At 39.3% G+C, this 18,536-nt stretch overlaps 1 protein-coding gene across 1 annotated transcript in view; it reads left to right on the top strand.

Annotated features, from left to right (window-relative positions):
• The first annotated feature begins 7,898 nt into the window (after nucleotides 1–7,898).
• LOC137172101 (formin-like protein 1) overlaps nucleotides 7,899–18,536 on the top strand; it is a 47,909-nt gene continuing 37,271 nt past the window's right edge. The window contains exon 1 of the mRNA XM_067576363.1: nucleotides 7,899–8,781. Within this exon, the coding sequence (XP_067432464.1) occupies nucleotides 8,623–8,781 (159 nt within the window). The 5' untranslated portion in view covers nucleotides 7,899–8,622. The remainder of the gene's footprint in view (nucleotides 8,782–18,536) is intronic.

Below are 18,536 nucleotides of genomic sequence, written 5' to 3'. Positions count from 1 at the left end.
AACCAGTGTTTGAGTGTCTATACTATCAGCTTATAAACAACAGATGTTCCACATGGCTTTTTGCTGTATCTCTGAATTTCTAGTGGGCTAACTATATTTTAAATCTTAAAGGATAGGTTCATAATTTTTCAAGTGTGTCTTAAAACAACAGTCAGGTGTCCATATGAACAGTGAAAGAGGTTTTCCTCATTGTAATCATTCCTCCTGATCATACTGGATATTAAAAGACCCTTCAAATGTGCTTTAAATGTAAGTGACGGAGGCCAAAATCCACAATGTGTCCACACAGTCATTTAAAAGTTGATGTGAAGCTTATATGAGGCTTCAGCAGTCTGAGTTAGTCATATCAAGTGGATATCTGACACATTTACAGTCTTTTTACCATCAAATTCCCTCTTTGTGTTTCCTCGGACAGTGTTGCAGTGGTGGAAGTAAAGTAACAAAAAGATTTTGGCACTAAAAAGACTGATATGCAGTATGAACAGGAGGAATGATTACAGCAAGAAAAACCTGTTTTAGTATTCATTTGGGCTCCTGATTGTTATTTTAAGAGAGACTTTAACCTCAACCATAACCTGACCTTCATTCTAACCAAACTCTAACCTTAACCCTGACCCACAAACACAACTAGAATGCTCTCCACACTTTTGTATCACTTGAAACTATATATTGTGTAGATACATTACATTTCTGGTATTTATTTGTTTTTTTTGTTCAATTGCTTATTGTTTTCTCAAAGACTTAAATAAGGATTGTTTGTATATTTTTCTCCACTCACTTGTTTGTGTGATTAAACTTTGATGCATATAATATTTTAAAAGACTTACTTTTTAGACTTGCATTTTGATTATCGTATCACACTTGAGATTTTCTTTAACAAGTGGCAACCAAAATGCATTTCATAAACCCACACATACACACACACATACACACACACACACACACACACACACACACTATCCCGGCAGTGATCTAGGCTTGCGTAGGCGATGAGTTACCCACAGAAATGTCAAACCAGCAGCACAGTCATGTGACGCATGTCTTTAACATCAATGCAAACTGATCTCTTTCACTTGGCAAAACAATCGCACCTCAAGGTCCATCCACTTCCTGTTTCATATCATTTGATCATATCACATGATGAAATGGAGTTTGGCCGTTGTTTATGAAGACAGTTTTCCTCACAGCATTTTAAAAAATTTGCCTACTGTCTGTAGCTCCATAAATCTTTTTAAATGGGCTTTAAGGTCAGATTGTTTTCTCAACTGAGAATGAAGTGGTGGAATATTACTGTACATCCATCTATTCAACTACTGTACTTAAGAACAATTTTGAGGCTTTTTATGCTTCTCCACTACTCTTCGGAGAGAAATATTGTATTTTTTACTCTACTACATTTACTTGACAGTTTTAGTTACTTTTAACTTTTCAGTATTAAAGATTAAAGCAGTAGTCCCCAAACATTTAGTGCTGATATCTTACATGAAATCTGTGCGGTTGTCTCTTGGTCACATTTCAGATGTTTATGAGTTGTTAGCAGACATTTCCCCTCTAAACTTCTCATATGGTTTCTTTCCAGAAACTGTTAAAAAAACAAACAAAAAAAAACAAACAAAACAAAAACAAAGATTAGAGCAAAATCCATAAACTGAAAACAGATTTGTGTATCAGAACTTTGTTTTTTCTTCTTTCCTCTCCCATTAATCATCTCACGACCCCTCAGATTTATCTGGTGACCCTTAGGAGGGGCCCGACCCCTAAGTTGGGAACCACTGGACTAAACTAGCTAACTGTATATAAAGTAGTTGAAACTAGCTCCACCTCCAGCAGCTACAACAGTAACATGCTGCTCTAACACTGATGCTTCACTATTAATAATCTAATAAAGTCAGATGTTTTTTCTGCAAAATGAGTACTGTTACTTTGAATACTTTTAAGTAAATTTAGTTCATAATACTTCTGTACTTTTACTTACATTGTATTTTAAATGCAGGACTTTTACTTGTGATGGAGTATTTTTACATTGTGGTATTGCTACTTGGTGGTATTGAACTTCCACACTTTGGTACTTAAATTTCCAATAACTCTGCATCTGTAATAAACTTGCCGCACAAAACAGCACGTGTAGACGTTGTTAGACTCTCAGGCTTATGTGGTATTGCCACCTCTGTATCTGTCACCATGTGTTATATAGCAATGCAGAGGTTTTCGCAGAGAGTTGTTGGGCAGCTTCTGAGGCGTCTCTCTCCAGCAAAGACAAATAGAGTGTGTGTTGTGGTCTCACTCTTGCGCTGCCTCTCTCCACTTGAAAATGCAGACAAAGATTTGCATGAAAATCAGATGTACCCACACATAGTTCTCACACGCAACAGAAGTTTTCAGACATAAAAAAATGTACAAAATGTGAAAAAAATCTGTACAATTAAGCACAATTTTTAAATACAACATTTGACATTTGGCCTTAGAGTAGAGTGAGATGAATTGTGAACCAAGAAAAGTGACTCTCTTGTTTTTTAGTTTATGATCATAACATTTTAAACAATTTAAAGGATTTTGTAACCTGTTTATTGTTTTTAATGCAAAAAGGTCAAGAATGAGATCAGGGATGAAATGACTGGGCTCTCCAGCTGTATTGTGATGTTTTGACCACTAGAGGTCAGCCTGATGCAGAGGCCCTGTTTACTAGTCCGTCCTTATGATAGGACTCTATTCTTTGAAGTTCACAGAAACAGTAATACAGTTTGACTTCACAGCAAGTTGTACATCTATAACATGCTTTTTAATCATTTTACAGTTGTAAAGACAGCAGAACACACTTCTGCTTTCCATCCACATAAACTGTACCAACACACACTCTCACTTCCATTCTGACACATGGTACAAACCTGAATCAACACTTTTGAGATAGGGCTGCAACTAAATGATTATTTTCATTATTGATTCATCTGCTGATTCTTTTCTCAATTAACTGATGAGTTGTTTTGTCCAAAAAAAAAAAAGTCAGAAAATAGTGAAAATTGCCCATAACACTTTCCCAGAGAGTCAAGCTGTTTGTTTTGTCCGACTGAGAGTCCAAAGATATTCAATTTAATATATAAGACAAAGAAAAGCAGGAAATCCTCACAATTGAAAGGTTGAAACTAGGTCAACAATTAGGAAATTATCAAAATAGCTTCTGATTCATTTTCTGTTGATTGACTAATCAATTAATTGGCATTTCAGCTCTTATTATATCCTTTTAGGTTTTGCAATTAGGGAATGTAAATTGACTGCATGGCTGTATGATAAAATATATCAGACGAAGGGTTAGGGGTTAGGGTTAGGGGTTAGGATTAGGGTTAGGAATTAGGGTTAGGGGTTAGGGTTAGGGGTTAGGGTTAGGAATTAGGGTTAGGGTTTAGGGTTAGGGGTTAGGGTTAGTGGTTAGGGTTTAGGGTTAGGGGTTAGGATTAGGGTTAGGAATTAGGGTTAGTGGTTAGGGTTTAGGGTTAGGGTTAGGAATTAGGATTAGGGTTTAGGGTTAGTGGTTAGGGTTTAGGGTTAGGGGTTAGGGATTAGGGTTAGGGGTTAGGGTTTAGGGTTAGGGGTTAGGGTTTAGGGTTAGGGGTTAGTGGTTAGGGTTAGGGGTTAGTGGTTAGGGTTCAGGGTTAGGAATTAGGGTTAGGGTTTAGGGTTAGGGGTTAGTGGTTAGGGTTAGGGGTTAGGGTTAGTGGTTAGGGTTCAGGGTTAGGAATTAGGGTTAGGGTTTAGGGTTAGGGTTAGTGGTTAGGGTTTAGGGTTAGGAATTAGGATTAGGGTTTAGGGTTAGGGGTTAGGGTTTAGGATTAGTGGTTAGGATTTAGGGTTAGGGGTTAGGGTTAGGGTTTAGGGTTAGGAATTAGGGTTAGGGGTTAGAGGTTAGGGTTTAGGGTTAGTGGTTAGGGGTTAGGATTAGGGTTAGGAATTAGAGTTAGGGTTAGGGTTTAGGGTTAGTGGTTAGGGTTCAGGGTTAGGGGTTAGGATTAGGGTTAGGAATTAGGGTTAGGGTTAGTGGTTAGGGTTTAGGGTTAGTGGTTAGGGTTTAGGGTTAGGGGTTAGGGTTAAGGTTAGGGTTTAGGGTTAGGGGTTAGGGTTTAGGGTTAGGGGTTAGGGTTAAGGTTAGGGTTTAGGGTTAGGGGTTAGTGGTTAGGGTTTAGGGTTAGGGGTTAGGGTTAAGGTTAGGGTTTAGGGTTAGTGGTTAGGGTTTAGGGTTAGTGGTTAGGGTTAGGGTTAAGGTTAGGGTTTAGGGTTAGGGGTTAGTGGTTAGGGTTTAGGGTTAGGGTTAAGGTTAGGGTTTAGGGTTAGGGGTTAGTGGTTAGGGTTTAGGGTTTAGGGTTAGGGGTTAGGGTTAGGGGTTAGGGTTAGGGAAAATAGAATTCCTTAATGTGTGTATAAAATTATTTATTGTCAGGAAGTCAGAAAAGAGCATGCAAGACTTCAGAAGATTTCACTCACAGTGACTTGAAACCAGTTTCAAGTTCAGAAAAGTTCAAGTGATTTTTATTGTCATTCAAGCAGGCCGTTCAGAGTGTTTCTCACAGCTCAATGTGCAACAATGAAAAGGAATAAAAAGTGTAACAAACAGTAAGTAAACATGACATAAAGTGCAACAAGAATAGCATCAAAGAAGACTGAGTTATTGCACATACTGTATATAAAAATAGCATTATTGCAAAGTTAACAAAAGTGTTTGTATGTGAAAGAATCACTGACCATTAAAGTGAGTGTGAATATTAAAGGGAGTTGAGGAGTCTAATGGCCTGTGGGGAAAAGTAGTTGTTCATTCTGTTCCATATGAAAATCACTTTTAGCTAAATTTTAAACTTAGTTAACGCAGTGAACAAAGTTGCGCTTCGTTACCTGTCATATACCTTCTGTCCTGTGAGCTGCTGACCAGGTGCAGCCAGACACACAGGTATCAGTGTGACGCTCATTATTTATTAACACCCGCTTCCACCTTCCAGTAACATTACAGCCAACAACTTGCTTACTAGCAGAGTCCTTTGACCCCGTCTGAGTAAAAAGTTATGTCATCTCTGCTGCACAACTTATGATTGTGATTAAGTGTGTGATCCTCTTTGGCAGCCGCATTAGGACTATTGTTTGTTAGCACCCAGGGTGTTATGAGAATGTTCGATGATGCAAGATGTTAGTATGAATGAGGCTTTGATCTGGTTCAGTGAGTTGCCAACGTTTGCCTGTTTGTTTCTTTTGGAAAGGCAAATCTATCCTTCGGAAGAATGTGAAACACCCACTCAGGCTTCCATTTACACATTGTAACTGCAGCTCAGTGCTTTTTATAATGTAACTAAATGAAAATGCACATCTAATACTTTGTGTGTTGAGCTGAAGACGGATAACAATGATACATTTGAAACGTTAACTTTCTCGGAACCCAAGGACACTTCGTTTGTTTATTGACTTAAATATCACTATAGTTAGTTAGTTAGCTAGTTGAGATCAAGATCTCTTCTGCAAAAGACACCTGACAACAAGTGATAAACACAGGATCACAACTAGACGTCACCATCATGAACACTCACAGACACACTAATTGAAACAGTCACAAACATGAATATTTTTAATCCATCAGCCACTTCACCAACAAAGATGACGCCATTTTTGCAGTTTATAAAAAGAATAGTTTATAGGGATTGGCCAGAAGATTCGGAAGAATTGGATGAGGGTCGATTGCAGTGGGATGATTGGGGTAGAGGAGAGGGATGAAGAGGGTTGATTGCCGGGGGGGATGAACAGGAGCTGAAGGTTGGTTGAGGTCGTGGGATGAAAGGGGTTGATTGACTGGGGATGAACGAGGCCAGTTGGAGTTGTGATGTGAGCATCTAGAAATCCGGGGGTTGAGACTCAGGGTGGGGGCACGTCTAAGTGAGCCTTCTGCTTCATCATCCCCCAGTGGTTCCACAGAGAGAAACTGAGACAGCAGGAGTTCGAACCCAGGGCCTTCTTGCTTCTGAGGCTACAGTATTAACCACTGAACCACCCACTGAGAGGAGAGAGAGGAGAAGAATGGTGGTTTGGGGGGTGAGGTGTCGTGAGAACTGAGACAAATGGGAGAGAAAAGGGTAAGACACACTTATATAGGTATACACAGATGATGGATTAGTGAGAGAGAGAGGGGTGTGGTCTTGTTCCTGAACTTTAGATATAATAATTCCATTAAAACAAACTTTAAAGTCATTCAGAGGAACGAGTGTCTCTAACTTAAAGCTGTGTATAAACAATACAAATGTATAAAATAACTGATAATATGATGAAATACAAATATTAGGTTCCAGAAAATATTCCAGAAAATTAATCAGCAACTATTTTGGTTGATTATTGGCTTGATTATTTGTTCAATTTATTTTTAAACTAAAAAATCAAACATCCTTTGGTTCGAGCATCTCCAATGTCAGGACTTGCTGCTTTTCTTTATTTTATATCACTGTAAATAGGACTGAGACTACCGGTTATTTTCATTATCGATTAATCTGTTTTTTTCTCAACAAAATGTCAGAAAATGGTGAAAAATGTTGATCACTGTTTCGCAAAGCCCAAGATGACGTCCTCAAATGTCTTGTTTTGTCCCAACCAACAGTCCAGTCCAGTCCAGACCTTAAGATATTCAGTTTACTGTCATAGAGGACTAAAGAAACCAGAAAATATTTACATTGGAGAAGCTGGAATCAGAGAATTTGGACATTTTTTCTTAAAGAATGACTTCAAACAACAAATTGATTATTAAAATAGTTGGCGATTAATTTATTGGTCGGCAAGTAATCGATTAATCAACTAATCATCACAGCTCTAATTGTAAACTGAATATCTTTTTGGTTTGGATGGTTAGTCAGTCAAAATGATGTCATCTCCTAGCATACAGGAAAATGTGATGATGTGACAGTTTTCACTATTTTCTAACATTTTATTGACAAAGAGTTCATCGTAAATGAAAATAATAGTTAGTTGCAGCCCTACAGTATTCCATATTCAATACATAAATGTAATGGCCATTTTTCACATTTTGACTCGTCATCGTAGGAAAAGTTCTGTTCTGTGTTCTGTGTCCCAGTAAACCATAACAGTGAGCCAGTATGTGCAACACCAGGACCCTGTTCAGCCATCATTATTTTTATTAATTATACCAGACAATACTTATTAGTAGATAGAGTCATTAATTAATTAAACAGTAATAAAAATGTCACTAGCCTTAGACTTTTAACTCCTGAATAGCTTTCTGTTGATTACTGGAGAAATATGTGTTTTTTACCCATAATCTACAAGGTCTAATTCTGTTTAGCGCTGCAATGATTAGTTGATAGAAAGAAAATTAATCTATTTTGATAATCAGTTATTCATTTAAGTCATTTATTTTTTAGGAAAAATGCCAAAAATTCTCTGCTTACAGCTTCTTATATGTGAGGATTTGCTGTTTTTCCTTTCAACATACACTGGATGTATGAAAGTAATTTCAAAATCTTGATGTTCTGGATTCTCATTCAGACAAAACAACTGAATTGAAGGCATCGTAGAGGGCTCTAAAATTTTTTCATAGACCAAACAATTAATCAAGGAAATAATTATCAGATTAATCAATAAAAATCATCATAAAACACAAAAAAATGCCTCTCAAATGTGAGGATTTGAAGCTTTTATTTGTCATATATGATAATAAACTGAGTATCTTTGGAATATGGACAGCTGATCAGACAAAACAAGACATTTGAAAATGCTGAAGATGATGAATCAATAATGGAAATAATTACTAGTTGGAGCCCTACATTTGTTCCTCACCATCAGTGTCAACAAAACCTGTTACCTGGAGGCATTAGGACCCAGGGATCCCTCTGCTCTCCTCTCTGCCTTGCTGTTAGAACTAATGCCACTGCTGCCGTCTGTCTCTCTGTGTCCCTGTCTCAGTTAAACAGAGTAGCTGCCTGCTGGATCTCTGCCTCCCTTCTCTTCTCCTCTTTTTTTTTCCTCTGGATATAAACATCAAAGGCCCAGAGACTCCCAGCATCCAACGGCAGATGGAGGGCTTCCATAGATTACCTGCAAGCCCAACTAAGTCTCTTTACCTGCGAGCACTGCAGCTTTTGGAGTAGTTTCCTCCTCACCTGTGTAGAGGGGAACTACAGAACTGACACTTCTTTTCTTTTTCTTATTGCAGCCTGGACCTGTGCCGTAGCTACAGCCACTGCTCTCTCTCTCTCTCCTCCCCTTTTCTCTTTCACTCGCTCAGCTGTCACTCTGTCTGTCACTCTCAGGATATCCCCTTCCCTCTTTCTAGGGTTTCATAATGCATCGGGATCTGTGCGAGGTCTGACTCTCATTCAGAGGCAGGGGTGGATTTCATCCTGCTGTTTTCTCCTCGTTTGAGAATATGGACGAGTAATGAATGCTGCTTCAGCATGGTTCAACAGACGGGGGTCATGGAAATAAATAGAGGTCACAGGCCAGAGCCACACACAGCCTTGAACATAAGTTTGAATAACTAGATCCAGCCTGTTTTTTTTTTTATTGTCAACCCTCTAGTACTGTCTTTTGCTGTAGCAGAAGGGTTTTTGTGTATGTGTGTGTCTTTCGGATCTAATTGGATATACAATCATGGGAAACGCAGCAGGGAGCATAGACGTACCACAGGGGAAGGAGGGCAAGACGGTGTCGGCCCCTCCGGGCCCCGCAGCCTGTCAGAAACAATCCACCGGACTGAAACTTCCCATGCCACCTGAAGAAGAGCTGGAGGAGCGCTTCAGTGCGGTGCTGGTGAGTTGTGATGTGCACGGCGTCGTGCAGCAGGTCAGGGCACATGTTTCACGCAGAAGTGAGCAGCAGCCAAACAATGTAAAGAAACAAAGAATTTGGAATATGTTGGAAATGTGCACGTCCTCAGAACAAGCTTATCACAGTGCCAGGTACACAATGCCACTGTGGAAAGATACATAAGAGGTCCTTTATACTGGGGCTTACTGCAGCATTAGGCTCCCTCCATGCTCTGCTGGAGCAGGTCAGATCTGTTTACAGGTTAATAAAAGGTGCAAATAAACTTTACTTTCTCATCTTCACATGTTGAAATCTATTTAGAAAATCTCATTTACAAAGAATCACTCTTATGTTTCATTAAAGGACCAGTGTGTAAGATGTAGTGGCATCTAGTGGTGAGGCTGCAGATTGCAACCAATGCAATACCCCCGTCCCCTCACCTCCCCCTCCCCCTTCCAGGCATTTAGGACAAACTAAGGTGGCCGCAAAACTTGCAAAAAACGTCAAAGGCCCTCTCCAGTGTTTGGTTTGTCCACTCTGGGCTACTGTAGAAACATGGCGGTGCAACATGGTGGCCTCCATGGAAGAGGACCTGCTCCCTCTGTAGATATAAAGGGCTCATTCTGAGGGAACAAAAACACAACAGTTCTTATTTTCAGGTGATTATACACTAATTAAAACATACTTATGAATATTATATTGAATTAATGCTAGGCCCATTCTGCTAGATGCCACTAAATTCTACATACTGCACCTTTAATTTACCTGTCAGTGAAGGTTAAATGTCACAAAGAGTTATACACCAGTCTGAGTCTCAGTCAAAACTATGTGGACACCCCCGACCGCATACTTTAGTGGAAATTTTTGCTTTTTATGGTTTGGGTTTGGCCCCACAAGCTGCCTTTATGCATCAAAGAAGTGCTTGTCAGATGTTTGAAAAGCTCCTCCCCCTCCCACACCTTTTCCGACGTCAGATTTCCGACCATTGTCTGCGATTGTCCATAACCAATAACCAGACGTTCACACCCACTTCACACTGTCTGGCTGGTAGTGGGGAGATGAGAAGGAGCCAGGGTTTAAACTTCTCTCTCTCGCTCTCTTTTTTCATTCTTGACATGACTATCCTTCATTCTCGTTTTGCTCATTGTTACTTCCCTTGAATGTTTGAGCTTCACTGTACTTCAGAATGATGCATGTGCAGAGTTTTCACATCCATGCATGCTGAAAGTGGGAAAGTTCCTCCATATTTACAGAAAATCTGAGTTTAAGGGATGTACCTATGAGCATGATTTGTGACATCACAACTAGTTTGGCGTCAGTCATGTTCCAGTCTTGTGTCTTGTATCCAGTAGTTAAACTATTGAAATGATATTTAATATTTAATATTATATTTAATGAGGTAGAAAGAGTACATCTCATTTTAAGCATTTCCAATTTCTAGTTGAACTTTATGGAGAAACCATCTCAGACACAAATTATTATGAAAAGCAGAGTATTTTTTATATGTCTTTAAACATGTCTGGAGGGGATCTTTAACAATTATTGCATCTCCCCCTCGTCTATGATGGCTGACTGTTCGGACCAGCCATAAACACTGATTGATGACTGATTTCTGACGTTAACGGACACATAAACTACTTCTTCTCTAGCATAACCATCAGTCCAGTTAACAGAAATCTTAATGCTACAGCATACAATGATAGTTTAGACAACAGTCAGCTTACAGCTGTTTGGTGAAGAGCCTTTTCTCTTTCAACATGACATTTTCTTTGTGCACAAAGTCATCTCCATAAAGAAATGTTTTTTCCGGTTTGGTGTGGAATAACCTGACTGGCCTGAAAAGAACCCTGACCTCAACCCCATCCAACGCCTTTGAGATGAACTGGAAAGCCGACTTTGACTCAGATCTTATCACTTAACATCAGTGGCTGACAACTCGTCCTCCAAACTAAACAAAATATGAATAGGGTTTCATTGTCTTCCAATACGCCATACATGAGCGTTTTCCGATCTGATGCCGCTGTCAGCAGTAAGACTTTATCTGTCAGTGTCTTCCAAAGCTGAGCTTCTACAGCCATGGTTAAAGGACGAGTTCACAGTTTTTCAAGTCCGTCTTAAGACAACATCAACACAACTTCAAACAAAATCAGCAGTCCTCGCTCCGTGCAAGAATGTATTTAAAAGTTTATCTGAAGCTAGTATGAAACTTTCGCCATCAAAATGAATCAAATCAAGTAGATATCTTTCAACTTTACAGTCTTTTTAGTGCCAAGGTCCATCTTTTTGTTACTATACTTCCACTGCAGCTCAACGGGGAAACACTGTCTGAGGAAACACAAAGAGGGAATTTGATGCTTAAAAAGACTGTAAATGTGTCAGATATCCACTTGATATGACTAACTCGGACTGATGAAGCCTCATATAAGCTTCACATCAACTTTATGACTGTGTGGACACACTGTGGATTTTGGCCTCCATCACTAACATTGAAAGCACATTTGAAGGGGATCTTTTAATATCCAGTATGATCAGGAGGAATGATTACAGCAAGGAAAACCTCTGTTCATATGGACACAAACAGACTTGAAAAATTGTGAACTTGTCCTTTAAGATTTGGTTAAGGTTAATGGTTAAAAAACATAGACTCAGCCTCATGTGTCCAAGTCACACATTTTGTTGTCCCCATTCATCCATGTCAGCTTTGCAATGCTAATAACAACTTCACACTACTTCGACCTTCGTCCCTAGACGGGAAGTCTCGTGCCCAACCTCACTAATGCTCTTGTGGCTGAATGTGAGCAAATCCCTGCAGCCAGCTTCCAAAATCTGCTGGGAAACCTTCCCAGAAGAGTAGAGGCAGTTATAGCAGCAGATTAAAGCTCATGGTTTTGGAAAAAGATTTTCAACAAAAATATATGAGTGCAATGTTTGGGTTACTACATATGGCCATGTAGTGTAACTGGATACACATTCTTTTAATTGCTTGGCTTTCCCTACCACTTAGAGTCAAAGCCACTACGACAAAATCATTATCTCAACTCCTTCGACAACCTGCATTCCTCGACCGTAACTCAATTTTCTTTTCATTACTTCCTTCACTGAGCTGTTAGTTGTCTCCTGTTTACAAGAATACGAGCAGTGGCATGTTGAACTCATGCCTATGCAGTGACAGTTGCAAAAAAAACCCAAAAAAAACAATAAAACAAGGGAGAGATAGATTTGAGTCTGACAGCGCAGCTATGTTCGATATGTGGCCAGACGGCTTGCTGTGTGATTAGCTGCATTCCTTTGTTTATTCTCCTCTCAGTCTTATCATCTCAATCTCTGAGGTGCATAATGATGTGTGACATCATGTTGAGCTGAACTGTGATTTGATAGCATGAAACATAAACAAACAGGCCCGAGGCTTGTTGTCAGTGAGCATACTTACAGAAACGGCCTTCCTTCTTATCCTCCTGAAGGTGAATGGTGATCAATTAAAGTCCTGATAAATGCTTTTCCCTTCCACTGAGGCGGTTTAATCAATGTGTGTGAGCATAAAACACTCGCTGTGAGGGCGAAACCCCTCTGTTCTTTCTTTTCGGTCGAAACATTAATGCCGATTTTTATGATATTTGCTGAACCTGTTAGGATTAAAGATAAAGTTATAAAATCTGCAGGGTGAACTAAGGTACTATTATTGATTTTTCAGCCACCATAATGAAACTTAACAGAAAGAGAGATTTAATTACTAGAATTATGTTCAAATTAGCTTACCGTAAAATCTAATTTTAGGATTTATGTCAGCAAGTTGGAGCAGAGCAATTGCCAGGATTTATACTGGTCCACCCGGGGTTTTGCTCAGTATTTATACTATTATACTTTATGCTATATAGAGTACTGAGTATTTATACTTATATTTTTGCAAATACTGAGCAAAACTTCTTTAAGAAATGTTTGACTTGCGACCAAGAAAGTCACATCACATTTAATGATTCATTTAACCATTAAATTACAGTATATTTCCTGTATAGGTGTATTTGTATCCTTCTCTATAATGACCTAAAAATGTTGAAGATTTTCAGATATTTCACATGTAGAAAGCTAGAAATCACATGTGAAACAGCACTCCAGATGTGATAAATTCACATAAGCGCACGTGGTCACCTCACGTATGAAATATCAGTTTTTACATGTAAAAACATGAATTTCAGATGTGCTTTTTGGAGGGCCACACTTCCAGGAATATAACTCAAACTCTGAATATGTTGAGTATAAAAATATAACGTCATCATGAACTACACTTACAAACCCTGTCATGTGTGTAATTTGTGAGTAATTGTGGGCTGTAAGCTCCTCCGCAGGTAATTAAAAAGTTCCAAAACAACACGACACAGAAGACATGACGTCAGTTTCGTCAATCAACACTCATAATTAAACAACCCCATAGGTCGATTGTTCCATGAACTCCACAACGACTCATGGAAGCATTTTTCCTCTAGAGGAGGGATGGGGACCAGACGAATGACCCACAGGACCGGTTTATAATATAATGATGTTTTATGGTGTGACAGCGCTGCGGTTGAGGTCTGGTTAAGTTTAGGCACAAAATCCACTTGGTTAGGGTTAGAGAAAGATCATGGTTTGGGTTAAAATGATCACTTGAAACATGGTATTGGTTAAAGTTACTATTTCAGTAAAAACACCACAACAATCGTAGTTACGTTTTTAAAAAAAATTGTCCTGACTCGCAGTTGGAAACAGGAAGCAAACAGGTCCGGGTATCATCGGATAATTCGTAATTCATTTGTGATTCAAAAACCAAAAAACGGTAAATCTGTTATTTGTTTCAAAACAAAAAACGGAAAACCGTTTTTGATGTCAGAATCAAATAATGAAAAACCAATCAAACCCAGTCCGTTTTTGGTTTTTGCCGATTCGTTTTATCATTATTCCTTTTCAGATTGAATATCGAACAGGTCTGCGGACATTTTTTGCCATCTATCTATCTAACCAGCCACCCAGCCCGCCATCTCTGATTATAGAAATTTGTCACCTTATATTGACGTCATCTGAACTCCGTCACCTCTGCAGGTCATAATTACTATGGCCACTGGATGGCGTCTGTCACTCAAACATAAGCATAGGTCGACCTCTACTGTCATTTTTCTTTTGAGGAAGGGCTGCGTCACTGGTAGCTTTAGCGTTGAGGTTGACAATAGTTCAGCTCTGAAAGAGGTTTATGTTCTCCAAGAGAGATTTTTAGTTTACAGAGTTATAATAATGCACAACTTGGAGCTGAAAATACTGAGAATTATCTTTCTTTTAATCTCCCAGTTACAACTGCTCTCTCTGACAATTCATCCCAGTCATTCTGTATGTGCAGGTACATCAGTTGTGTATTAATATTATGGTATATTATAGGGATGCACGATATTGGATTTTTTGCTGATATCCGATACGCCGATATTTCCAACTCATTGTGGCTGATTGCCGATGCCGATATATGCACATATTTTTTTCCAGCTGGCTGAGGAGAGTATTATGCCTGCAAGCATAGATTGTACTAAGTGTGATCAAGAAAGACAATATATGAAGGAAGAACTTAGGAAGACTGGAGTTCAGGAGCTCAGTGTTAAAAATGAACCTGCCAAGTGGGAGGAGCAGTAGAGTTTTCTTTGAGTTCATTAGACAGACAGGATTAATGTGTAGGATTTAATCTCTGGTCCACACTCCAGAGCAGAAGGTGGCGGTAATGTACCTAATACGCTGGTTGCCAACTGCTATGAACCAAAAAGAAGAAGAAAAAGTTTTTTTATTTTTCAAACAGAGTGGTACATCCTGTTAGCCGAGGGATTTCCTATCTGTGCAGCCGAACACCACAGCACCTCGAAGGACTGTTTCTCCTTGACGGTCCTGGTGCTTCCTCCGCAGTCCCGGCTCTCTATGTGGATCCAACTGGACCACCGAGTCCCGGTTTGTTATTCAGGTAAAAGTGGGAAGAAGCAGTGGGTCTGACGGGCAGCTTGAGTGAAGTGGAGCCTGCGGAGGAAGCACCGGGACCGTCAGGGTGAAACAGTCCATCAAGGGAAGCACAGTCAGGTGGCGGAGGAGATGGCGTCATATCGGCCTCTCATACTCTGCAGAATTTGGCAGAATTTGGCAGAATTTGGCAGAATTTGGCAGAATTTGCCAGAATTTGCCGATGCCAACATCTCATTTTAGAGCTTTTACAGATGATACCGCTCTAGTTTCTGGACATGAAAGAAAGCAGAATCTCTGGTTTTCCTTAAAATGACAAGCTTCTTCTCAAAGCTGCATCTTGAGATATCTAGTTAACATTAACATTAGTAAAACTTCAATAGTGAATTGTTAAAACTTACTTAACATTAGCAAAGTAGAGGTACTCTACATGAATTATACCTAAGTTACAAAACCAGGAAAGCGAGACCTCACATACAGTCCTCTGCTGTAGAGATCTGTTGAGTCATCAGACTGCTAATCAGTAAATGGGCTGCATTTATATAACTTTCCACATGTGGTTAGCAAACCATTTTTATTAGACATATTGAATAAGTGATAAACTATCTTTTGAATGATCTCATCTCTTATCACTTTCTATGATCCAGAACCATACACTGTATCTTCAAATCTAGTACAGAGACTGCAGACTCTCTTGTTTTGCATGGACTGGAGTTGGATGTTTGCATATGATGTTCTTATTTACAGTGTGTATCCATGTTGTACACATCTTTAATCTGTGTTGCAGTGGAAGGATTAGTGTGTGATGGATGCGGCGGGGTCGTGTGGTGTCCACTGCAATGAATTAATGTGACAACTGCTGCAGGTTTTGTTGCTTGTGCATGTGTATAGCTGCAGCAGTGTGTGTTTGTATGAATGTTTCATGTGGAAAAAAAAAAAAACCCAAAAAGGCATCACTCTGCAGCAGTTGAACTGTACGCTGCATCTAAAATCACTTCCACTTCCTGTGCTGAACACATTTGCTTTTGTATCACACCAAATATAGATCACGTCTCAGCCATATCCTATATCTCCCTCCATATCTTCTGCTGAGTGTGCTAACTGGAGAAGATACTCTGTCTGCATACAAACCAGTCGGCTTCATGCGGCCAGCCTGTGTGTGTGTGTGTGAAGAGGTGGAAGTGAGGGATGCTTCAAACACTCTCATTTTGCAGAGGCTCAAAGGGGCAAGAGGGAGAAAAAGTGTCAGACTTTCTTCATAGGTGTGGATTTAAACTGTGGATAATGGTAGAGAGCCAGCGTGTTTACACATTCACATGTTTGCTGGCAGCATCTCTGTGTGATATAAGCCAGTCCTTCTCTGCGGGCAGCTTTTATTGATGCTTTATTCATCATATTATGATGTCTGCGTCTGATGTCACTGCAGTGTTTTCAAAGACTGAAAGAATCAACATTAAAGCCGCAGAAATCTGCACACTTTGTGATTCTGATAGTGGCGCCACTCACTCATCTCCTATCCAAATTTACGTTGAGTACTTGTTCCTCAGTGTTTTACATAACACTTTGCATATTTCCCAACAGGGAATGCGGCAGTGGGTGGAATTGTAAATGTACATCTGTGGATTTGTGTACTGTATTTACAGACAGAGATGGAGAAAGATGGAGAAAGAAGAGGGGAGATAACATTTACCATCTTGTTGGCAGATCTGTATTTTTAGCAGGTTGACATTTTAACATTATTTAATAGTTTATTTGCAAATTTCATATTCAACCTGGTCTGAATGAACAGAATATAAGGGACACAATCCACTTAAGTTGTTTCTTGCCATATTCTCTGTTTTTATACTACGTTTAATTTTTTTTGCATGATTTATTAGGATTACATTTACACCAGAGAGTGATTTATATCTCCTCTACTGAGTGAACTATATGTCCAAAAGTATGTGGACACCCCTTGCTCCCCAGTTTGAAACCAGAAGAGTGGAGGCTGTTATAGCAGCAATTAATGCCCATGGTACTGGAATGACATGCTCACCAGTCACATATGGTCACCAGTCACCATTTTAATAAGAAAGTGTCTCACTGGTTTTCCTTTCACAAACGTCATAGTGCGTTTAACAACGGCTGGGAATCATAAAAGTTAAAGTGACTAACTATTCAAAACTATTTCCTCTCAAATTAATGAATTGATCCTATAATGTTATTAATTAAATGACACATTGCTTCATGAGATTACATATGATTCAGTGTAATCAGATTACATGCAAAACAATGGCAGCCTTCTATGAGAGAGTGGAAACGGGGTGATTTAGAAGATCATAGATTTAGCAGTATACAACACAGCTTGTTTCTATGAACATGATCATTTCATTGATCCATCCTTTTGAGGTAATCAGCAAATTCAGCAATGCATCATCATGCATGATTCATGAAAAAGCCTTCTTCTGTCTGCTGAATTTAACCCACTGTTACTCCTCCTGCTCCTGTTTCCAGTTTTACATGGATTTGGAAATGCATCACATTATACTTCTTGTTGAAATTAACCTTGTGCCTTATACTGTCCAGTCACTCAGCATGCATGCTAATACCAGGTGTAAAGGTCATTGAATTTACTAATTAATGCCTCTTGAATCTGCATAATTAAAGCAAAAAGAGTTAGATGGATTTGTAAGCACAGAAAACCGTGCAGGTTGCCAAGGAGGAGTTGCCAATTTGAGTGTGACAAGAGCATCTGCATACTTTCACACTTCACATGACTTAGTGTGAATAAAATGGTCCGAAGAAGGACACACAACCATCAGCAAGTTTGAGGTGATTAAGGCTCATTAAAGGATAAGGCTGGCAATTTTCTATATTTTGCTTATTGTCAACAAATATCATGTGCAGAGCCAAACCACCAATGAACTGATCTACTAACAAATATTGTGTGTGTATCCATAGTCTGTCATATCCCATTCCTCTGTGCCGTAGACCTCTGCTGTTGTACCAAAACTATTAAAAACACATCAGTGTACACTACATTGTTACTTTCTCAAAGAACTTGAGGACAAAGTCAAGAGGTTGTGATATGTAGCACAACAAGCTAGTAAAGCTGTAAACAGAACCGTGTTCCTGCACATGCTCAGTGGTGTCTTACACAGAACTACTCTCTGGAGACCGAAAACATGATCGCTGTTATTAGTCTTTGGGGTTATTTCTAAACAAACTTACGTGATCAAACTCTTCATAATGAAGGAACATGTCACCCAGTGCAGCAGTGTGGCTCACTGACTTGTTTTTAACAGTTTTAGGACGGAGATCTACAGCACACAGGATAAGATATATTCAAGCTTTGGATACAGACACAAAACTTGTTAGTAGATCAATTCATTGTTGGTTTGGCTCTGCACACGAGATTTGTTGATGATAATAAAAAAAATAGAAAATCATCAGAATTTGAAACTTGTGCCTCACAGGTTGTGTTTTACAGTAATGTCACGAAGACAACTCCCTGCTGACCACATTACCTTCCGGTGTATCTATCCTCAACAGTTCAGTGAATGATTATCTGATTAGACGCTGACATTTGACACTGAAGCACACTCTTCCTGTCAAGGTTCATGTGAAAAAAAACAACATTCAGTGGAGAACACACAAAAATGTTTTTTTAGCAAACTAGCTGAGCTTAGTGCCAGCTGCCAGCTGGGCTAATCTGCTGGTGCTGATATTGTTGAATAACGCAATTATATTTTACTTCTCTTCTTGTCAACAAATTGATCCTACTACCAAATGTTGTACGTGAATTCAAAGCCTCATAT

Source organism: Thunnus thynnus, chromosome 20 (assembly GCF_963924715.1).
Source record: "Thunnus thynnus chromosome 20, fThuThy2.1, whole genome shotgun sequence".
Lineage (NCBI taxonomy): Eukaryota > Metazoa > Chordata > Actinopteri > Scombriformes > Scombridae > Thunnus > Thunnus thynnus.
Note: the sequence above shows the minus strand (reverse complement) of the source record. Positions and strands in the feature narration are given on the sequence as shown.